General features: G+C 46.9%; 1 protein-coding gene across 2 annotated transcripts in view; it reads left to right on the forward strand.

The window, feature by feature from the left end:
• The window catches only part of TNR (tenascin R), an 85850-nt gene that overhangs the window by 13788 nt on the left and 48110 nt on the right, over positions 1 to 23952 (forward strand). For both annotated transcript variants that reach the window (XM_039242387.1, XM_039242388.1), the window contains 3 exons: positions 1956 to 2106; positions 7256 to 7525; positions 13579 to 13764. In XM_039242387.1, the coding sequence (XP_039098318.1) occupies positions 1956 to 2106; positions 7256 to 7525; positions 13579 to 13764 (607 nt within the window). The remainder of the gene's footprint in view (positions 1 to 1955; positions 2107 to 7255; positions 7526 to 13578; positions 13765 to 23952) is intronic.

Here is a 23952-nt window from a genome sequence, read left to right on the forward strand (position 1 = left end):
TTTTGAGTTAAAAAGTATCCTGGTCCTTTCCTCTTCTTTAAAGTGCTATTTTTTTATTCTGTTCCTCTAGAACAAACTTTTCCAAATTGTCAGAGGTGCCTGCCTAGTTCTGGTTTTCTGGTATTTGTTGACCCTCCTGATATTCTCCCTAACTAGCACTCATGGGGGCATAATGCTTAATCATATACCTTATCCCCATCTTGATCTTTTGATATCAAATAGCATTTTTTCAGTCATTCATCAGACTTAATGAGAGATGACACATATTTGGCTAACAAGACAGTGATCTCACCATTATTTTACTTCAAAATTCTTTGAGGCATGGACTGTTGGAGCTACAAAAGGCCTTCAAGTTCACAGTCACAAAATCTGAGCCTTCATTTTACATCAAGTTTGTCTGTTTTAATGTTTATTTGTTTTTGAGAATTGGGGGGAGGGACAGAGAGAGAGGGAGACACAGAATCTGAAGCAGGCTCCAGGCTCTGAGCTGTCAGCACAGAGCCTGAGGTGTGACTTGAACCCACGAATCGTGAGATCATAACCTGAGCCGAAGTCCGATGCTTAACTGACTGAGCCACCAAGGCGTCCCTACATCTGGTTTGTTTATAGAGGCTAAGACTCAGCAAACTTAAACAACATTAGATAGCTAGTTGGTGGCAGGCTTAAAACAAGAACCCAGGTGTCTGCTTCCTATTGCAAGGTTCTATCCACTAAACCAGGACATTCCTTCTATGTGGATGTAGTCATATCACAGCAAGCTAAAGACATCGGAGCAGGCATTTTGTACAAATACCTTCTTATATGTCTTACCTGCATTAAAATGGCCACTAAAGTGTGTATGGTAAGCAACTGGGTGTAAAACAGGGCAGAGAGAATCCTATCACCCTGATCTGAGGCAGAAAAAATACTGTGCTAGGTTTACCTATTTTATATCTAATATGTAAAACTCTAAATAAGACCTTGGCCAGGGCATGCCAAGATCAAACACATAGCCATAGAGAATAACTGTGTGATCCATAGGTTGCAGCCACTGACTGAGGGAGGGTGGAGTTGGGAAGGGCAGAGGGGCATGTGTCACACTGATTTATGGGTATGGCTATAAATTACGTATAGAGCACTCAGGGTGACATGAACAGAGTCCAAAGAATAGGGAAGAAGGGCAGTGACAAAAGAGTCTTCTTGTCCCCTCCATTTACAGGGACACACATAGAAAGTGTATCATAATAGACACTGACAGATAGGTAGATGATCCTGGGCCCAACATCATCAAGTTCATCTTTCTCATTTCTTCATCCACGGATTTGTCCTCTCGTCTTTGTGTTACTCTTTGTTCCATGCTTCCTCTCTCTCTTCTTTGTACTTCATAGCTGGATGTGTCACTGACTCCTAACTCATCTGGGTGAAGGGAAAACAAGACATTGACAGATCTGCATCCAGCGTAACACCATGAGAAATTCCAGATAGAGCAAAATAAGAGCTCTAGCTCATTCAAACACAGGGAATGTCTTAGTATGAAAAATGTTGTGTATACGTTAAGATGTTCACAGACGTACACAGACACAAGTCTACTCAAGAACCAAAGACAAGCTCATCATAATGTCAAAAAAATCTGATGGATGTTAACTGTAAGCAGCATCAAACATTGAATCTTTGACAAGAGTCAATCGACATCACCTTATGACCAATTTGTATTGGCAAACTCAATAGACTAAGGAAAGGCCAAAGAAATGTTCTTGAAAATTGATTCTCCATTTGCCAAGTCCTCATAGAGTGATAGGATTCTTAATGAGTCTGCTGGGAGTTTTTCCTGGCCCCAGATATTCAGCTGTCAGCATCAAGGGAATAGATGTGGGTGCCATTTTTAACTAACAATTCACCATCAATGTTTCACACTTTTCTCTCCCGGTGATTTTCTCTTTTGCTTTTTCTGCTTCTCCCTTCCTTCCACCCTCCAGAATAATGAAGGAGGGGTGATTGCTCAGCTCCCCAGTGATGTTACATCCTTCAATCAGACAGGACTAAAGCCTGGGGAGGAATACATTGTCAATGTGGTGGCTCTGAAAGAGCAAGCCCGGAGCCCCCCTACCTCGGCCAGCGTCTCTACTGGTGAGTGCTTCCAAACCTTCTTCTATGCCTATCTGCTAGGTCACTCTGGAGAAAAGACTGCAAATTGCCCAAAAAGTAGAGAGACAGAGGATGCTAGGGTTTCTCTCAGAGCTGAAGATTATTTGGGTACTTGGAGATGGAGCTACCCTACCCTATACTTAGCTGAACATCTTCCCTCTTGCTAATCCTTACAAGCATAGAAATCTGGGAGTACTCTATGGAGGAAATTCCCTGTTAAGATTTCCAGTGTATTTCTTATGATCTTAAAGAGGCCTCATTTGGCACTGCCTAGTATTTTGAGCTTTGAAACCAGCAAGAACTAACTCACTCTTATCTATTGTGAGATTTGGAGAAAGTCATCCAACCCTTCTCAAACTTCCATCACTCTCTAATGAGGAACAGTATCACCTCCTTCTTTGAGCTGACATGAGAATTAAATCAGAAAAAGCACACAAAGTGATTAGCGCTTTGCTGATGAGAGTGAGTGCTCAGTATACAGTGTATACACATGTACTCAGAGAACACACTCATAAGTGAGAACAGGCGGAAACAAATCATTCAAAACCAGTAAATATTGGGTTGGGTCACTGTTTAAGGTGATGGCTGAAGTTGATTATTATTTCATCCCCACAGTTAATCTTATGCAAGATCATTGCTTCTAGATTTGATTCAGTAACTGTGCAATATTTTGCCTTATTGTTTCCTTAGCTAACAAAGGAAGGCCAACTTTAATACTATCAATTAATAATTATGATGCATATGCATGTGCCCTCCCCAAGAATTTCTCCAAAGTTACAAAAAGCATCTGGTATAATTTTTGGTTCTCATTTTATTGACGGGGGAGCTGAGACTCAAAAATTAAGCATTTTTTCCTTTCAGTTAACAGAAACTGAGGTAGGTGAATATTGGTACAGCTTATTTTTCATAAACTGACATTGACACCTAAGAAAACCAGTCATAAGTTTAGGACAAAGGCCAAGTTGGCCAACAAAAGGAGCCACAACACCATGTAATGAGACCATGTTTATGGATTGGTGATTCATACTTTGCTAATTGGATCCAAACTAAATAGCATCAGGTGCTGAGGCTTATGCTCAGTCTAGAAAACATTGGTTTTAAGCTATTGTGGTATTAGATTATGTTCCATTAGAGCACTAAGGCTCCATGGCAGTGGCTCAAGGCAAGGATGAAGGGGAGATTCAAGCCTCTGATTACACCCACACCCATGCCCAACACACCCTCCAACCAAGGCAGCGCCACGTGTTTTATATTTTGTATGGTCATTTAAGATTTTGTTCTTTAAAAGAAAAGAGTATGAACCCACCCACCAAAGGCTTTAACAGTACTGTTCTACTGCAAATATGTTTTAGAGGAAACTACTCCATAGCCACAAAACCTAAAAGTACTGTGTAGAAATTTCTTCATATGCCAGTGACTAGAGTTTTTCCACAACTCTATCCCAAAGGTTATGCTGGAACTTGACATTTCATGACATGTATAGATGCTCTTCCTCTGGGATGGAAAGTTTCAGGTGCCTGAGTCATTCCTGTGAACTGATATTAAGAAAGCATGAGTGGAAAACAAAAGCCTAGACAAAGACGATGGTTCAGAAGAGGGCAGAGAAGAACATTACAGCTGTAGGAAGTTCTTCCTCCAGACTTGGGGAAGATAGTCTAACCCTGCCTCAATCTTCTACCCAAACCACATTTTTACAAATTTTCCCATATTTTTTGGTTTGGAAGTGCCTTAAGATTCAAATTCCAGATTTAAAAATCTGTGGTGAAGCGAGGCAGATTTTTTTTCAATTAAGAGAAATGTCCTAGTTAATAGCTTGGCATTGCGTACGGAGTCATGAAGAAATGGAAAGAAAAATATTTATTCCAGTTTACTTTTTGAGTAGAACATGTGTTTGTTTAGAGATTAGGACCTAAATTGAAAGCAAGCTGATACCAACTTGAGTAGAATACAGACACCACTACTAAGTGGCCAACAGAAGGGCAGAATCCAAGAGTGGCCACAGAAAAGATGGCTGTCTCCAAACCCTGTCTGCTGTCTTCAGGAAATGATTATTTAATTATTTCCTTCTGCTAAGGTTTGACCTACACCAACCCCCTGCTGTGAAGCTCTGAGTCCTCATAGACACTCAGACTGACTTCTTCCAGGCTAGCCCTCTGGGGAATGCAAATTATAAGTCCTCCTGCAGCTAGACCCAGATCTGTGTTGCAGACCATATTCTAATACAGACAATCCATTCTGATTAGGGTCTTGGAGATTTAAAGAGTTGGAAGACCAGAGCTTTACATGGCTATTTGAGTTTCTGTGACATCTTTTCTTCTTTTTTCAAGAAGCTCCAGCTCTTTGAAATGCTTCCCCTTCTTTCACATCGATACAGAGGATATGCATTCATTTCTTTTACTCAACACCCATTTCCTGAGTATCTATGGTTCAGGCTTCAGGCTTCATGCTTATACAGCAGCTAGAAGACCATTTCTCCCATTTCACTATTAAACTAAATTTAAAAGGCCCAAGTTACCTAAAACCATTAAGTTCAGCATGCTGAAAACATCTGGATGTGTTTTGTTAAATCATATTATTACCCCAAATATGAGAAGCAGAACTTCATTTGAACTCCAAACCAGGTGGCACTAAAATGGCCTGATTTTCATTTTGGCTGATACTAAGCCAAAAATCCTAAGCTGGTTAATAGAGAACAAGACTGGACTAGTCCCAGAAAGAGGGTGGGGTGACCAATCTTCCTGATTGAGAAGCTCAAAGTAAGACTGCATCTACCCTAAGGGAGATGCTCCATTTTGGAAACAGTAGGAGGTGGTGCAGTGTGGATTGGTTTAAAAAAACAGTCCTAGTCAAGACTCTCTGGGAACAAGGAAGAAAAACTTTTTTATACTATCTAAAGCAAAAAAGAGAATTTACTGGAAGGACAAAGAATATCTTGTAAAACCCTCGGACCAGAATGCGTCTGGGTGTCATGAAAAACTGGAACCAGAAAATGGAAAGTCAAATTCACATTACCTTCTCTGTCTTTCTAGAAGCTCCACGCAGTCACTCATTTCTGCTTCTCTATGTATATTTGTTCCTAAAATTCTGCACCAATTCCAGCGTGTGTGTGTGTGTGTGTGTGTGTGTGTGTGTGTGTTGAAGAGGGAGGTCCCCACAATTCTCTGAGACACCAGATGGACATCCTATGATGCAATGCGATTCTGACTCTATCTACCCAGAGAAAGCAGCAGATTCCATAGGTCCAAGGCTCAGTTCCACAAGACTGCCTTTGACTTCAGATGCCAATTGCTTTAAGTCCAGGTTGTTACCCGTGTTTCTGAACAACTAGCTATAAATCAGAGGCTCCCACCACCCCCTCCTTGGGTTTGATTAATTTGTTAGAGCTGCTCACAGAACTCAGGAAATCCATTTGCTCACAAGATTACTGGTTTACTACAAAGGATATTAAAGGATACTAATCAACACTAGATGAAGAGATACACAGGGCAAGGACCTGAACAATTTGGGGCCCAGCCTGGTGCACGTGGAGCCATGTGGTTCTGGTTCCCTAACCTGGAAGCTTCTGAACCCAGTCCCTTTGGGTTTTTATGGAGACTTCATTCCACAGGCAGAAAGGGTCATGTAGCAGAGGTCAGGAATGGAACTGAAAGTTCCAGCCCTCTGATCGCAGGGCTTACTGCTGGGCAGACAGCCCCTCCTGTGGCGCATTAACATAACAAAAGGCATTATCGCTCTTATCACTTAGGAAATTCCAAAGGTTTTAGGAGCTTTGGGTTGGGTAGTGACAATAGGCCCTCCCAAATATGTATTTATTATAAATCACCCTCTTCCTTCTTTACTCCCCTCTCTGCCTTTTTTCTCTGCCTCTCCAGAGATAGATCAGATGTTTCCTATTTGTGTGTGAATATGAAAGACAATGGTCACACCAGCCCTGGCTGTACACACTTCCAAACCTGAGAACCTGAGTCTCTGGTTCCAATTCCAAATCCTTGAAGAACATTAATATTAATATTAATATTAATAAACTCCAGCCAGAGGGGTGTAGTCAAATTATAAATGCAAGCATAGACACTGGGCCTACTCTTTCAGAAAGTAATGAGTAATTCAAGAAGGACACATTGGCCTTGTGCAACTACCATGAGGAGTTGACAACACCATTCTCTATTGTCCTCACTAAGCTCTTTCTTTTCCTCTTTCCATGCTTCATTCTCTTCCTTTTCTCTACCCCACCATTGTCTAATTCAGTACGAAGAGGACCCCAAGTGGGTGCTGGACCCAGGGACAGTGGGCCCTCTGAGAAACCAATGAGCTTTACTAGCTCACACTACCCCACAGTGATGTTCCCCTCTGCTGCTCAGTGCCAGAGGCCAGGGCTCAGGAGGGACATATGCTAAATAACCTTGAGGGACTTTCCATGAGTGCAGTGCCCTTCTAGCTCAGGAATATGCAAGAACAGGTGGGAAAATATAGCCCACAAGATACTTTTCCTAAACTGAGGTCTTTTTTTTTTTTTCCAGAAGAGCAACTTTCCCCAGAAGGCATGTCTTACACCCCCACATACAAATCTGTTGGGTTGTAGTATTGTCTTAATAACTGGATTGACTGAATTCTAGGTGTGGCAGAGCAAGCACATCATTTGGACATTCATGATATCCTCTTTGGCAACTAAGTTGGAAGTCTCAGATGTTTAGATGGGGCTGACAATCTTGTAGATCTTTCCTCAGGGCTCAGAGAAAGTGAGAAAATGGCAGGAGAACATACCAGAAGCACAGTTCTCAGTTCTCTGTCCCATTACCTCCACAAGGAAGCCATGCTGGCCTCCCAAGCAGTGGGTACCTTTCCTCTGCCCAAATGGGGAAGAGACAGCACGGAAAAGCCATAGCCTGGTGAAAGCAAGATTCAGGGGAACTGACTTCAAATGTCGCTGCCCCTGTTGCCAAACTACATGTCCTCAGGAAAAAAGCCATTTCGTCTTACTGTGTCCCATTTTCCCCATCTATAAATTGGGATAATAATACCTATCCTCTCTTCGACTGACCAAGTTAACAGAAGGAGGAAAGGAGAGACTGATTTCCAAATTTCAAACACCCACTTCTCAAATCCTTTTTTCTATTTGGTCCTTTTCATTCAGTCATTGACGGGCCCACACAGATCCTGGTTCGAGATGTCTCGGACACCGTGGCCTTTGTGGAATGGACCCCACCGCGAGCCAAAGTCGACTTCATCCTCTTGAAGTATGGTTTGGTGGGCGGGGAAGGTGGGAAGACCACTTTCCGGCTCCAGCCCCCCTTGAGTCAATACTCAGTGCAGGCCCTGCGACCCGGTTCGCGCTATGAGGTGTGGGTCAGTGCCGTCCGTGGGACCAACGAGAGCCAATCCACGACCACCCAGTTCACAACAGGTAGGTTGGAGTAGTGGAAGGAGTGGGGAGGGAGAGGGGGCTGAGCCGACTGGTGCCATCATCGTGGCAAGAGGGGTACTGAGGGGGCGAGGTGACATTGCTTGGGCCCCCACATTATCATAGAAGCTGCAAGAAGGGAGCAAGAGGGGGGCCTCGGCAAAGTTACACGACAGCACAGATGGACACAGCGCACCCGTGCTCAGGAGAACCGGTGCCTGCCGTGCCTCTGCCACCAGCCAGATCTGTGACCTGATCGAAGGCTCTTTACCACGTCTCTCAGATATCTCCTTTGTAGAATGAAAAGTTTGTCTTGAAAGGACTTCCATGTCCAGACCGCTAGCCCAAGTGGCAATTTTGTGCGAATTCAGGCAAGGTGCCCTCCTTCGAGGTCCTTTGCTGCTATTTGCAGGCACTGTAATCATTCTATAAATTCATACTAACTGCATAGCACGTTGAAGCCCCATGGTGTTGTGCGAAGCCCAACTTGTGCGGCCGGCAGCAGACCTTCCCCCTGAGGCTCTGTGATGCCTTCTGTCCTGTGTGAGCACCAGCAGGAAGGCTAATGGGAAGCCTGCTCCCACACACAGTCAGCTGGATGAGGCCCCCCGTATCCTGGTGATGACCACCTACCCCCCTTCCCAAGACCGTCAGGACTCTGAAAGAGCTTCACTCACCATCAGGAAAGGCCGGACCTCACGGTGACCTGCTCTGGGACTCTCTGGGAGCCCATCAGGCTGGCCAGCTTGGGGGCAAGTGGGACAGCCACCATCCAAAAAAGACTCCCAGCACTCTCACTGGGTCAACAGGGGCTGGGATCAGATAGCGAGTCTCCCTCGGACCCCTATTCTCAACCTTGGCCTCTCTGCCCGGGGGAGGTCACACCTCAAGGAATGTCTCTGCCAGCTCCAAGTCATCCAGGGATCAAAGGAAACCACTAGCATCTGTGAGATCTGAGAAGCAGCATCTTCTAGTGGGGTAAAGCAGGAGGAGAATGGCTAATTCAAGCATTCTACCTGGATTGTGGCCTAAGGGCTGTTATGGGATGGGATAAACCATCTGGGGGGCTTCAGGGAGGTTCGATAAATGGCACTATTATCCTCTAGCTGTGTTCAAAATTATTTGATAAATAAGGCAAAGGATAAGACAGATGGAAGCCAAAATATCCCCTAGACTGGAACCTATAACTTAGTGTTAGATATAGATGGGCTTTGCAAGGTGATGGTCCCTGAGGCCCTGGGCAAGTGCCCCCATGTGGCAGAAGTTGCGGGAACTATTCAGTTTAGGATTTACAACATTGAGGAACAAGCAGAGGCCTGATCCCTGGGAGCGGCCCCGTGAGAGAGGGGGGCAGAAGGGCAGTGCCCGGGTCCTGCTACAAAATCCACCCTTGAGGGAAGTCCATCTTCCCCAGCCTAGGAAAGAGGAAGGCTGGAGTCTTAAATGGGGCTCCCTCTGCACAGAAATTCACCCAGGGAGAGGGCAGAACTTCCCGGCTAACAGGCAGCAAGTGTGGACACTGAGGAAATGGAGAAGGCAGGGTTTGATACTGAGAGAGAGGCTTTGCCCCAGCTCCTGTAGCAGACTCTACTCCCCACCCCACCCCAGGGGTTTACTGGTCCAATTTTTTTTACTGAACACATCTTGGGATTCCCCAGAGACTGAATATACACCTTAAAGAAGGAACTAAATTCTGTCCATTTCTCATCCCTTCTTCTCCTTCACTTAATCCACGTTAGTCAGGGCTCAGCATGACCTCACTCCAGGTCCCTTCTTGGTGAACTTAAGGTCAGCCTTCCGGCCCCTCACACCTGCCCGCTCGCCTCTCTGCTCCGGTTGTGGGATCTCCTGGGGGCCCACAGGTCCTGCCTTCTGTTCTGAATTTCAAGACAGTTTTTGTTTGAAAAGTGGTTGCCTTGTGCTTTGCTCAGATAAGGAGTTTGAAGAGGCAGGAAAGGAGAAAGGCGCTCTCAAGCAGTATGATGAAAGGCAAATTCTTGATGCTTGGGTCGACAAGATGGAAGCGGCATTGGCTGGTAGCCCAGGAAAATTCCAATCAAGACAATTACATTCTGCCTCCTCGGAGCTCCCCCTGAGTTTCAGCTCTGTTTCCGGTCGCCTGGCAGATCGGCAGCTGTTAGGAGGCTGCCTCCTCGCCTGCACCCCCAGCCTGCTCCCCTCCATTCTGGGGGGTGAGGGGCATGTGGGGGCGGGGCAGGTCAGCAGCTTTGCGCTTGGGGTCGTGACTGCCCGCTGAACGCGGAGAGGGTGCCCAGACCCTCGCGGCAGGGCCCTCAGTCATTTCAGAGCTCCGCTTAAATTCAAATTAGCCAAAGTGTTTTTCCAGGTGATGTCTCCGGCACTAGGAGCACACTAATTGCACAAGCAATTAAAGCAGAGATTTGTTTCCTGCATGGTGAGCAGGATATTTGCCTGGGTCTTAGAGCTGCTCCCCAAAAGGAAAGAGCCTGACGGAAGCACATGAAGGCCAGTGGTTAGAGGGATGGCAGCCCCAGGAACCCCCTGCCCTTGGTGGCTTTGGTTTCAGTTGCCCTCCTAGGGGACATCCTGGAATTCTTTCTGTCCAGAGGGGAGGCATCCTTTCTGAGCACCTCCCTCAGGACTCCAAACTTGGCCTCCAGAGCCATAGTCTTCCAGGTCTGGGATTTTTAGTTGTGAAGACCAGTAGGTAGGTATAGGACTCAGCCTGAACTGAGCAGAGACTGCTGTTTTAACCTGAGTGTCCCAGGCCTCCCTTGAATGCTGTTATGAGTTGAACTGTATCCCCAGAAAGAAGTCAAAGTCTTAACCCTCAATGCCTGTATATGTGACCTTGTTTGGAAATAAGGCATTTGCATATGACCAGATTAAAGGAGGTCATTGGGGTCGACCCTTACCCGATATGACTGTGTCCTTATAAAAGGGGGAGATTTGGACACAGAGGCAGACACACATGCAGGGAGAGCACCATGTGAAGACGAAAAACAGAGATTGGGATGTCTACAAGCCCAAGGGCCACCTAAGATCACCAGTGAACCTCCAGAGACAGGCCCAGAACAGAGTCTCCCCTACAGCCCTCAGAAGGAAGCCACCCTTCCAACATCCTGATCTTGAACTTCCAGTCTGCGAAAAGACACATTTCTGGGGTTCAAGCTGCCCAGTCTTTGGCAACATCGAAAACGAACACAGAGGCCCACATCACCGCAGTTGGAGCCCCGCCCTGCTCAACAGCAATTCCACGGGGATCCAGTCACATCCTGTTGCAGCCTGGATAGCATCCCCCTCCACCCCCCAGATGAGACCAGTTGCCCTCAGTCAGAGCTACCTTTCCCTGCACATCTTGCCTCAAGCATCCTCATAGCCACACAGTCGAGACTTCTAACAAGACTGTTCAAAAGGCTTTGAGACTGAAAACTGAGTGGGTGGGAGTAAGTTTGATGTGTTTCAGGAGTAGAAGGAACATCAGCCCCACTGGAGCACAGTGAATTAGGGTAGAAGTGATGCAAGATGGCATCTGAGAAGCACAGAGCCCTGCAGGGGATGATGAGGAGTTTGTGATAGAAAGCACCAGGCAATTTTTAAGCAGGAGAAAGGCTTTAGTTCATTTTATGTCTTGGAGACTAGACATCCATGGCCCCCAAACCCTTCCCCAGGGCCGCCATGGATTCTGGCTTTGCTTTCCCCTGGCTTGCTGACCTGTTGCAGACACCAGCCCAGCTCGTACCTACAGGGGAGCCCTTGAGTTGTCCCTCCTAGGGAGATCGGGCTTCAAGACCCAGGGGAGCAAACCATTTCCTTCCACCCTATTCCTAAAACCTCCTCCTGTTGCTGGGTGGACGAGGGAGACCTCCGGCCCTGAAGCCTTGACCCAGCCCATCCAAGAGCTGTCGCAGCCAGCTCATGCATGTCTCAACATGATTAAGAATTCAACCACAGACACAGCAGATGAGCAGGAAAGTTTATTAAGGCAAAAGTACACTCTCATGCCCACTGGGGCTTGGGTTTCCATCTTTTATTGACAGTTGTTAACAAGGGAGTGGAATATTCATTATGTGAGGCAGGGATTTCTTGGAAGTAGGGTAGTAGAGTCTCTTCAGGAATGTGGGTTATAGGCACTCTTTCTTCCTTATTTGGTCAGGGGTTTCCTATCATGACCCCGTTAGAAGATTTTCATTTGGCAGTGTAGCATAATGAAGGAACAATGTGAACTTTGGTCTACTTTGTCTGCCATCTTGGGCCTGTCTGGTTTAATTGAATTTCTTGTGGTTCAGGTCAGGTCAGGCCTCTGACTTTCTCACACTTGGCCATGACTTCCCCTTTGCTGGCCTCCAGGCATCCTGTAAGAGCCTAACTAACTGCTTATTCCAACATTCTCAAGCCCTCATTCCCAGAATTGACCTCTTTTGACATCGCTGACACGTGGGAAGTGGTTCCTTCAGGGAAAACACCGCCCCCTATCCACAGAGCATAGGTTCTAAAGCCAAAAAATTCCAGAAAACAAAAACCATCATTTTCAAGGTCTGGGATTTTTAGTTGTGAAGAGCAGTAGGTAGGTACAGGACTCACCCCGAATGCTCACCCTAACTTCTCTTTACTCCAGTTCCATTCAGGCCTCACAGCCCACGCCCGGTTGGGTCCCTTATTGCAGCCTCTGCTCCTACTTGAGATTGAGCGGTATAGGGTCCAGCACGTTCCTCCCACATGCCTCTCTCCCCAAGCTCCTCTCTCTATCCCAAGACTTGAGAAATAACACACCCAGCACATCAAGAACGCATGGAATCCAGCATGCTAGCTTCCGTGGAAACATTTCTCAGAAAAACTAAGCTGCGGAGACATAAATCTGCTAAAAGATTCACCTAATTTACATCACTAAACAGAACACTTCTCACCCTGGAGCAGCTGCACTCAGATTGATTCACAGCTCTGTCTTCCCCAAGAACAATTGGTATATACTTGCCTGGCATTTGCAAATGAGGAGTCTGCTGGAGGTTTTCTCAGAACAAAGAGCTGGTCCACTCCAAAGTGAAATTCAAGTCTCAAAGACAAGGCTTATTGAGAACTTTTTAAAGGGGCAGCTTTTAATGACTGCGTCTTCTTACCCTGCAAGCTGTTTATGTTGTTTCTGCCTAAATTAGCCTGAGGAGATGACCAGTCTCAGGGAGAAAGGATCAGCCCCCCAAGACTGTGGGAGAGAGGGGATGCTGGAGGTCTCTCCTTTGCATAGGAGTCTTTGGAACTCCAGAGAGCAAGCATTGGGGGTGCCATGTCGTTGAAACTCAGAACGAGTTTCAGAGGCAACAGGAGGTCCTCCCAGGGCTTAGGCACCTGTTTTTGTACCAGGTACCACGCCATGCACTTCACATGCATTGCTCTATCGGTATAACAACTTGAAATGTCAGTGGTATTATCCCATGTTGCAGATGTGGCCATTGAGGCCCAGGAACACCTCATGTGACCACAGACTTAACCACGGTAGAGCTGGGCTCAAACAGAGGTCTAACCCCAAAGCCTATATTCTTTCCAGTACATCACATCCTCTGTGTATATACTTAATTTCCTACAAACCATTCAGCAGTATCTATGCAGGTAAATCCAGGGGAATACAGCTTATACTTCAAAGTCTTGCAGTCAGCTGTCTCCTTTCAGCATGGTGCCAAACTTGATATTACTCTATTCTGTCATAATCACTTGGAAGCTGTCTCTGATTTTTTTCCTCCTGTGGTTTTTCCCTCACTTAGTGTCAAGCTTATGCTAACTGGTTCATTTTTAAATTTCTAGAATACCACCACTACCATTCAGGAAATATTCTAGAACATTCCCTGAATGCAAATGGAGCAAGCATAAAGTGTGTTGATATCTAACTCCCAAGCAGAATTCTCCAGACTTCCCACAGAAGCTGTTGCGGCTAACCTGGCAGGGCAATAGCTCAAGGGCAGCCCTGAGGTTGACTCAAATCGTGAGGCAGAGGGTCAGGAGATATGGGCTCTCACTCAAAGCTCCTTAAAGTTCAAGATGCGTGACAAACGCACATTTTGGTGATGTCTGACTCTTTTTAGAGATCGACGCCCCCAAGAACCTGCGGGTTGGCTCCCACACGGCAACCAGCCTTGATCTCGAGTGGGACAACAGCGAAGCAGAGGTCCAGGAGTACAAAGTTGTGTACAGCACCCTGGCGGGTGAGCAGTACCACGAGATGCTGGTCCCCAAGAGTATCGGTCCAACCACCAGAGCCACCCTCACAAGTGAGTACAGCCTGGCTCCAGGGGCACATTGGTTCCTGACTCCACATCCTCACTGCTCTCCCTCTCAGCGCACCCAACCCCATCCTGCCTTCCCCAGATCCCACTGATTGAATCTCTCACGTCCTTGTCACGTGTCTCCGGTCCTCCATTGTGTTCTGTCACTCGGCCTGAGCTACCACAAGTCTTGTAAAAACCACTGCAGGTAGCCTTCACACATTCTCTCCTGACTGTCTTCGCACCTTCGGTGGTCTCTTCAATGATGCTGTCCCGTTCCGTATACATTGCAGGGATTTCCCACTGCTCCCATGATGGTAACCCCAAGTCTAGTGTGGCCCACGTGCCCTATCTGGTTTCCCCACAGTCTTCTCCTGTCTCCCCACCCTCCCACATCCCCTGGGGCTCTCCGTGCTCCAGGACCACAGGTCTGCATCCCACAGTTCCTCAAACACCTTTTGCCTGCCGCCACAGGGCTTGCCACGTGCTGTTCTCACCACCTGTCAGGCTCTCCCACCATCCTCTTCCCCCAGTTATGTCTGCCTCCCTTTTGACTCTTGGTTCACTCATCACTTCCTGGGGAGCCTGCATAGTCCCCGGGTAAGGTCAGGTTATCCAGTCCCGCTGTCTCCTCTCACTGGTACCACTGTCCTCACAGTGCTGCTCAGGTGAACATTATTCCATTGTTGATATCCACCCTGGATCTAAAGCTCTGTGAATGGGGACCAACCGGGTTTTGCTCACTATTGACTCCAGCAAAGTGTCTAAGTCCTAAATGGAAGGAAGGAAGGAAGGAAGGAAGGAAGGAAGGAAGGAAGGAAGGAAGGAAAGAAAGGAGGGAGGGAGGGAGGGAAGGAAGAAAAGAAGGAAAAGAGCAAATGTTCACTATGACTGGGGCATAGACAATAAGAGACCAGAGAGAAGGTGAGAGCCCAGTCATGCATGTACACCCCATAAATAGTTTGAGTTTATTCTTTTTATTTTTTTATTTATTTCTAGAAGAGAGAGAGAGAGAGAGCATGAGCAGGGGAGGGTCAGAGAGAGAGGGAGTCACAGACTGAAACAGGCTCCAGGCTCCGAGCTGGCAGTCAGCACAGAGCCCGACGCGGGGCTCGAACCCACGAACCGCGAGATCATGACCTAGTGAAAGTCGGACGCTTAACTGACTAAGCCACCCAGGCGCCCCAGTTTGAGTTTATTCTTGAGGGTGATGTGGAGTCATGGAGGGATTTTAAATAAGGTGATGCAATGGCTGCATAGGTGAGGCTGCTGCGTGGAGAGTGGGTGGGAGGAGGGCAAGGCCAGAGGCAGGGATTGGTCAGGGAGCTAGGCTGCAACCAGAGGGCGAGAAGGGGATAGTGCAGACTAAGTTAACACCTTAGGTCACCATGACACTTAGCTGAGGAGCACTCCCTGTACCCCTGGGGATGTGGGTCCCACTCAGTGCTCCTCCTGGGACCTTTGAAACACGCATCCAGGAAAACCTACTCACTGGACTTCACTGAAAGCTAGATGACTGGAATGTGGGACACAGCTTTTGGGTGAAGGAGACTGTGCAAAGCGGCCACCCAGGGGCTGTCAGTGTGCTCACCGAGACTTTACTTAACCGTGTCTCGGCTTCCTGCAAAAGCATTTGCCATCTTAGTAGACAAGGGATACATAGCGAAGAGTGCATACAGTAAACAAGGGCAGTATAATCAAAGCTGTTTTCTTCCCAAACTGAAATCCCAGACCGCTTTGCAAAATGAGGCCAGTTAAAGTAAATATAATAAACGCTTTTTCCAGACAGACGCACTCCTCGAAGCACAGCAAGGAGACGGAAAGATCTGCTGACCAAGCAGGTTAATGGGGGTGAATTAAACATAGCAGGAACACACCAGCTGGTGTTAAGGCCTCTACAGAGAGATGGAGACATACACAAAGATTAAGCGAAACAAAAAAAACTGAAATGATGCAGGAGGGAACTGAGTCCAAGTATAGCGCCCCCCCCACTTGCCTAGAGCCTCAGGCTGATTTGGCAATTAGCAGTTTACAAAAATGAAGGCTAGTTGTTCAGATGGAGGATATGGCATAAAATCATGAGAGAGAGAGAGAGAGAGAGAGAGAGAGAGAGGCATCCAGTCACGTCCTAGTTATTATTTCCCAGTCTTGGGAAAGAAGATTCTACATTTATTGATCATCTATCTTATTCCAGGCACCTTCCCATACTTATAGCTTATTTACTCTTCACAATAATCTAGTGACAGATGTCACAACCCCCATTTTATGGATGAGGAAATTGAGGCTCAGAGAGCCTAGAAACTTGCCCACACTTGCAGAGCTCGCAAGAGACACAGCTGTGTCTCAAAGGCAGTTCTTCTGATACTTGTCAAAAGCCTTCCATCTCATGCCTGCTCATACTAAATAACTTAAAAATAAAGGACAGTCAAAACGTAAATACCATAGACTTATAAGGAACAAAGAAATTATTATTGAGGAGTGGGCTTTGCTAGGTCCATTTTTTGGTTAAGAGTTGAGCTTATGAAATAAAACTATAAATATATATTACCCGTAATTATCCCAGGGAGCTCTCTGCTGGGGAGATTTATAAAGGCAAATAGCTTTATGTGATTTAAGAAGGAATTATAGGCATGTAAGGAAATCAAGTATGTCTGTACTCGCTGAGATGCAAATTACAAGTGTTGTTGGCTCTTTTGCTGCGGCATCGGGCCGAACAGAAGGATGGACTTGAAGGAAGGCAGGCAAAATGGGGCAGAAGTTTGATCCCAGCTCAAGAAACCTGTGTTTTTCCCCCTCGCTCCCCACCTTGGACACTAAAAAGGAGACTATCTATTTTTTTTCAGCCTCCCAGGCCTGTGTTTTGCTTTGTTTTGGTTTCTCATTCCAAACGTTTATTTGCATGTATAAAGCAAGACCCTGGCCATAGATGGGAAGGGCATTTCGGGCTCACCTGAGGCACTTCCTTCCTGGCCAGAATGAGAAGGCAGAAACTTCCAACTCTGCGCATCCCCACCTGTGCTGTCTCGTCAAGAACAACTGTGGAGCACATAGACACAGAGAACAGATGGGGGGTTGCCTGGGGTAGAGGTTTGAGGGGAGGGGGGCAAATCAGAGACACGAACTTCCAGTTATAAAATAAATAAGTCATGGGGATGTAACGTATAACATGGTGACTGTAGTTAATAACATTCTATCGTGTATTTGAAAGCTGCTAAGAAGGTAGACCTTAAAAATTCTCATCACTAGAAAAAAAATATAACTAGTTGTGGTGATGGAGGTTAACTAGGCTTACTGCTGTTATCATTTCATTTGTTAATATTGATTGATTATGTTGTACACCTGAACCTAATAGAATTTCATATGTGACTTATATCTCAATTTTTAAAAAAAATTTTAATGTTTTTTATTTATTTCTGAGAGGGAGAGAGAGAGAGAGAGAGAGAGAGAGAGAGAGACAGCATGAGCAGGGGAGGGTCAGAGAGAGAGAGGGAGACACAGAATCTGAAACAGGCTCCAGGCTCTGAACTGGCTGTCAGCACAGAGCCCAACGTGGGGCTGGAACCCCTGAACCACGAGATCATGACCTGAGCTGAAGTCGGATGCTTAACCGACTGAGCATCCCAGGCGCTCCTATATCTCAATTTTTAAAAAAGAGAAAGAAGGGCACCTGAGTGGCTCAGTCGTTTGAGTGTCTGATTCTTGATTTTGGCTCAGGTCATGATCTCACCGTCATGAGATGGAGCCCTGCATTGGGCTCTGCACTGAGCGTGGAGCCTGCTTAAGATTCTCTCTCTCCCTCTGCCCCTCCCACATTCTCTCTCTCTCTCTAAAATGATTTTTAAAAGTAAAAATGAAAATAAATACAAAAGAGGCAGAAAAAAAAAATGATAATGGAGACTGTTAGCACAAGGTCCCTTTGCCTCACGCCCCAGGTTTATTTGACTGCTTTGCTCTGTGGAACATGTTAGGAGCCAGGACTTTTGGATCTGGCATCCAGGTGCAACCACTTCCAGTGTGATTTGGGGCAACTGACTTCATCTTTCTAAGCCTCTGTTTTGTCTTCCGTAAAATGGGAATAATACCACTTACATCAGGTGCCATGATGATGCTTTAATGAGATCATATATTTAATGAATGCAAAGTAGTGCTTTTTTTTCTAATTGGCTTTTTATTGTCTCTTTTTTCTTAAATAGTTTATTGTCAAGTTGGTTTCCATATAACACCCAGTGCTCATCCCCACAAGTGCCCTCCTCCATGCCCATCCCCCTTTCCTCCTCCCCCGACCCCATCAGCCCTCAGTTTGTTCTCAGCATTCAAGAGTCGCTCATGGTTTGCCTCCCTCCCTCTTCCCCACTATTTTTCCCCTTCTCCACCCCCATGGTCTTTTAACATAGCAAACTCCTAAGCGGTTGATGATGATGATGATGGGTGAGGGGGAGGAGGGAGAAGGGGAGGAGCAGGAGGAGGTCTTGAGCTAGGTTAAGGACTTCCTGTAATGGGTGTGGCACAGGGCAGGGACCAGGCTTCTGACCACGTGGTGTGGGTACCAGCAGCAGCTCATCGCCCCAGGAGGTTTTACAGCCCCCTCCCTCCAAATCTACCAAATCAGAGCCTGCATTCTAGAAGACCCCCAGATGATCTGTGAGAGGTGCCTGCCCATTCAGAGCATGGCTTTTGAAGTTGCGAGCTTCGGTATGAGACTGACTTCAGCGATTTCTTTAGTTTCCCATGTTTCGGTTTCCTGGTCTGAAGGACGTCACGTCTTTGTCACGGGGTTGTTGGGAGTGTTAAATGAGATCATATACATCCACATCTACAAGCACATGGGATGGACACCGGTTCATGAGGAACGTTCAACAGCCATTTGATCTGTGATGGTATTTTAATTCCCATGAAGCTCAGACTGGGTGCGCAGCAGCACGGCCCCTCCCCGGTTCAAGTTCGTACCCGTTCTTCTAACGGCTGACTCTAAGTCCCCACGTCCTGTGGCATCTGCGTTTGCCATTCCCTGCCGAAGCCCTTGTCTTCCCAGTCACCGATCACCCCTGCACTGTGGGACGCAGGCCCTGGCCGACTCTCTGGGCCTGTGAGTCAAGCAGGGGGCTCCCAGCAAGTGGCCCCTGGCAGAGCCTTCCCCCCACACACAGTCCCCCTCCCCCTACTTTGCAACACAAAGGCCAGGCTCCCGCACAAAATGCCAAACATTTCGTTTCCATTATTCTCTGTAGGCAATGCCCAGTGAATTCCCTCTGGACTATGAATTTGTTTCTGAACCACAGACTCCATGTCTGCAATGATTTTTTTTTCTCTCTGCTCTGGTGGCTTCTATGTCCTTAATGACCAGTTTTTTAGGCTCAGCCTCTCGGCCAGGATGATGTGTGCTTGGCCTGAGTACCATACCTGGAGTCTCAAAGGGGCCCTGAGTGTTATGTATTTTACAGGCACATCAAGGTGCCTCCCGGTTAGAACAGGCAGCTCTTACCAAGGACGAACCCCTGTGTTTCTGGGCAGCGGTGAGAAACAAGAAACCCTAAAGAAAACTCTGGAAGGAGGAAGGGGGGACGGAAGATGTGGGGCATGGTGGGGAAAGAAGGAGATTCTTATTCCTTGACTGGAATTTGGTCAAAGACCTCTGCCTCCACCCAGTGCAGGTTATAAACACAGCTTGGTGTCTGAGGCGACTCCTGTGTATCTGTCATCTGACGCCTGTGGCTGCAGTGTTTTGCTAAGAGGGAAAAGGGGTTTGTCCTCAGCCATCTACACCCTTTTGCCTGGTGCTTCTGCATGAACAGGGGCCCACACTTGAGAAGCCCCGTAGCCAAGAGAAAGGTAAATGGGGCTGGCCCTGATGGCCATGGCCCCCACCACCAGTTCATCCCGTCCCTGAGCAGCTCCATCCCCAGGCCGCACGCTGCTAACCAGAAAAGTCATCATCTGGGCTTAGGAAACTCAGGGCCTTGAAGATTCCTACAGGTGTCACGGCACAACCCAGGTTGCAAGAAAACAAAGACTGACAGCCGGCCACACACGGCACACTCGCTTACACGCACACTCGTGCACAGTCACACGCACAAGGCTGACAACATCACGAGTTGGGCCTGGGAGTTGCTACCTTCAAGGCCGCCAGTTGCTGGGGACTTGGAATAGACGCCTCTCCCCAAGCCCACCACTTCCTCCCCGGGCGCACACTGGGGTCTGGTGGTGAGAAGGTGGGGTCCTCAAGGTGCAGAGGTAGACAAGCTTGTCCACGGGAGGATTTTCCATGAAGAAACCCGAGACTCCCAGAGTAGTCCAGCTGGCAAAGCAGTGCTGACCAAGGCACTTGATGTTCACTTCACCCTGTCTGCACTCCCCGATGTGCCAGGGCACAAACACCAGATCCAGGGCCAGACCTTCAACACTAGGCAGGCTCTTCTGAGGAGGAGGAGTTGGGCAATGGGCCTGTGGCCTGGGCCAGACTGTCAGCCTCCTTCCGGTGAAGTCACAGCGACCCCAAGTGGCCACTCTGGTAAGGCACCCTCTGAACAAGGTGCTACCTTCTGGGGGCGGGGGGTGGGGACAGAAAGTGGGAAGTGGGCTGCAGAGACCCAAAGAGAGGAGAGGAGGGATTGGGCCGAAGCTTCCACAGCTTTCCTCCTCACAGAGCTGGCACATGAGGGAGTCTGTCCCCTTATTCGTGTTAAAGGACTGGGGCAAAGGAACCAGGAGAACACCAGGTGGGAATTTTTCATCTTCTGCTTTGGCTTCTTCAGTAGGAAGCACTTATTACAGTAAAGACCCAGAGATAGGATGTTCCTGCAGGACAGGGAGTGATGGGCCATATTTCTCATTAATCCCACTGGAAACAAGAGAGCTGAATTCTAGAATATTCCCTAGTACTATTTTTTTTTTAATTATGAGTTTGTGGGGCCATACCTTTCCTTAGAGTCAGCATGGAATTAGCTGCTTCTCTTGACACTTGAACCTCATCCACACTCAAAAAGTAGGTAGATGTCCTGCAAGGCCCGATTCATTCAGAGAACCCTGGAGAAGCATCCACCATCACCCAAGAAGATAAGGATGGGCAGCCCAGGAGCTTAGACCTCCATGACATTAAAAAGTAGATTGCTGCCCATTTGGTGTGATTTCAGGGGTTCCCAGAGGTCCTCTGTCTGTCTCCAAATATTTCCCACCTATGAAATCTCTAGTGCCCCAATTTCACTACTGGGACTTTTCCTTCTTAGGGCCCTCCATTAGGTCCCTGGTTTTCATGAATTATTTTACCAGATTGACTTTCACATGTGTTATTCCTTCTGCCTGCAATGCCCTTTCTCAGCCCAAACACCTCTGATCCTTCAAAACCGAGTTCAGACACCCCCTCATAAGTCTTTCTCGTGCTCCCATCATCCTCTCTATGCTGTTTCCATGCATCACATATTTCTTTCACTGTGCTACATACTGAATTAAAATATAAAAAGTCAAGGGGTGCCTGGGTGGGTCAGTCAGTTAAGTGTCTGACTCTTGATTTTGACTCCCCATGTCATAATCTCGTGGTCGTGAGATCAAGCCCCATGTAGGGCTCTAAGTTGACGGTACAGAGCCTGTTTGCGATTCTCACTCTCTCTCTGTCTCTCTCTCCCTCTCTCTCTCCACCCCTCCCCTGCTCACATGTGTGTTCTCTCTCTCTCTCTCTCCCTTTCTCAAAATAAATAAATAAACATTTTAAAAACTTCATAAAAAATCAAATCCCTTAACTCTAAACCTAAGAGTCTAGTGAGGAGACCAACATGAAAACTAACAGTAACAATATAATAATGTCATTGCTATAAAAACTGAGAGATGATCTGCAAATTCCTTGGGCACAAGGTCCTCAGCTAGCCCCTCTCTTTGAGAATAGGTGTCCTGTCATCCAGATGGCCAACAGACACATGAAACGATGCTCAGCATCCCTCCTCATCAGGGAAATACAAATCAAAACCACACTGAGATACCACCTCACGCCAGTCAGAGTGGCTAAAATGAGCAAATCAGAGAACTCTAGATGCTGGCGAGGATGTGGAGAAACGGGCACCCTCCTACACTGTTGGTGGGAATGTAAACTGGTGCAGCCCCTCTGGAAAACAGTGTGGAGGTTCCTCAGGAAACTAACAATAGAACTCCCTTATGACCTAGCAATAGCACTGCTAGGAATTTACCCAAGGGATACAGAAATGCTGAGGCATAGGAGCACATGTACCCCAATGTTCATAGCAGCACTCTCCACAATAGCTAAAACATGGAAAGAGCCTAAGTGTCCATCAACAGATGAATGGATCAAGAAGATGTGGTTTATCTATACCATGGAATACTACCTGGCAATGAGAAAGAATGAAATCTGGCCATGTGTAGCAACATGGATGGACCTTGAGGGTGTTATGCTGAGCGAAATAAGTCAGGCAGAGAAGGACAAATATCATATGTTTGCACGTATAGGAGGATTAGGAGGAACTTGACGGAGGAACAAGGGGGAGAAGAAGGGCGGAAATGGTGGGGGAAAGGGAGAGAGGCAAACCATGAGAGACTCTTGAATGTTGAGAAATAACTAAGGACTGATGGATGTGGGGGGGAGGGGGAGATGGGCATGGAGGAGGGCACTTTGGGGATGAGCACTGAGTGTTATGTAGAAACTAATTTGACAATAAACTATTTGTAAAAAAATAAATAAATAAATAAATAAATAAATAAAATAGGAAAAATAGTAAAAAAAAAAAAAGAGAATAGGTGTCCTGTGAAAGCATTAGGGCCAACCAAGTCCCTCACCCCAGTTTGGTAGATTTGAGGTTCACAGTACTCAGGAGATGAGCCCAGGGATTTAGAGATGGAAAGGGTTCCCATGTCTGTGGGTCCACCTGAACTTGACCAAGCCTGCAGATCCCAGGTGTCATTCATGGTTTTGCCAGCAAGAGGTAGCAATCTCAGCTTCCTAGGCCTGCTTCTCCCCATGACTTCCCTGCTAGCAGCAAGCAGGAAGATGGAAGAATAGGTCTTCTAAACAGAGGGAAGTGAGTCATTCTACCTTCATCATCCACAGTCCTTGCACCACAGGGGACAATGTGCTCATTCCTCTTGCTCTTCAGCCCTAATTAATCTCTTCCTGCTGGCATGCCCCATCCTGCCCACCAGAGAATTCCATATCTCCTTCCCTCTACTTTTCCTAATCTTGGCTAGCTTTCAAAGTTCAACTCAAGTCCCTTTTCTAGAAAGCTTCCCTTGGCCACTACAGCCCATGCTGACCCCGTCTGCCCTCTGAAATGGTTTCCTTAGTTATCAGCCCATGGTGTAGTGCCCAGTTACTCAAATTCCAATTAGCTAGTCCTCTCCCCTCCACTGGCCTGGAGGACTCGTAGGGACACAGCCTTGCTAGGACAAGGCAGAAAAAAAAAAAAAAGGACTTGAGTTCCAAAGCCAGTTTTATTGTATATTAGCTTTATGACCTTAGTCAAGGAATGGACTTCTCGGAGCCTCTATCTGCTCATCAGTAGTGCCTTCCCAGCAGGACTGCAGAGGGATTAAGAGAGGCAACAGGTATGAATCTCTAAGAACCTATAGGTAGTAGTAGTAGTAGTCTCTTGACCATCAGACACTCAAAAAAATTACCTTAATTTTTAGGCCTCCTTTCTTCCTTCCTTTGTTCATTGTTGTTCGAGACTACCCACTGCATGCAGCTCAGTGCTTGGCATATTGTGGGTGCTCAATAAATATGTTCCTCCTTCAGTACAGATTTCTTTTATGCCACTGAAGACAAGGGGGATGTCCATTCAGCTCACCTTGATACCCCCAGTACCCAGCCCTGTGCCTGTCATAGAGGAGGCCCTCAATAATGATTGGTGAGTGAATGAACTGCGTGCTTTGGGAGTTCAGTGAAGAATGGGCATGTGGTGAAAGGAATGAGAAGAGCATCGACCTCCAAGCTGAACAAAGGAAGTGCTCTAAGGCATAGAGACTGGTGGTTTCCTATGGGACAAATTTTCTGAGCTGTTGTGAAGAAAGAGAACAGAACCATTCGAATGCCACCATTTTTAGGAGGTGGATGGAAAGATAAAGGGAGCATTGATAGAGAGTGATGGGGTCTTTAAAAAGTGAGAAATCTCTAGGAGTCCGCAGAGCCCTGATGCATAAGTGTGCTGGATATGTCTCGGATACACATTTTCTTTTCCGGCAGAACTGTATTTTACC

The sequence above is a fragment of the Hyaena hyaena genome, unplaced genomic scaffold, assembly GCF_003009895.1.
Source record: "Hyaena hyaena isolate Hyena2069 unplaced genomic scaffold, ASM300989v1 scaffold_209, whole genome shotgun sequence".
In the NCBI taxonomy this organism is placed as follows: Eukaryota; Metazoa; Chordata; class Mammalia; order Carnivora; family Hyaenidae; genus Hyaena; species Hyaena hyaena.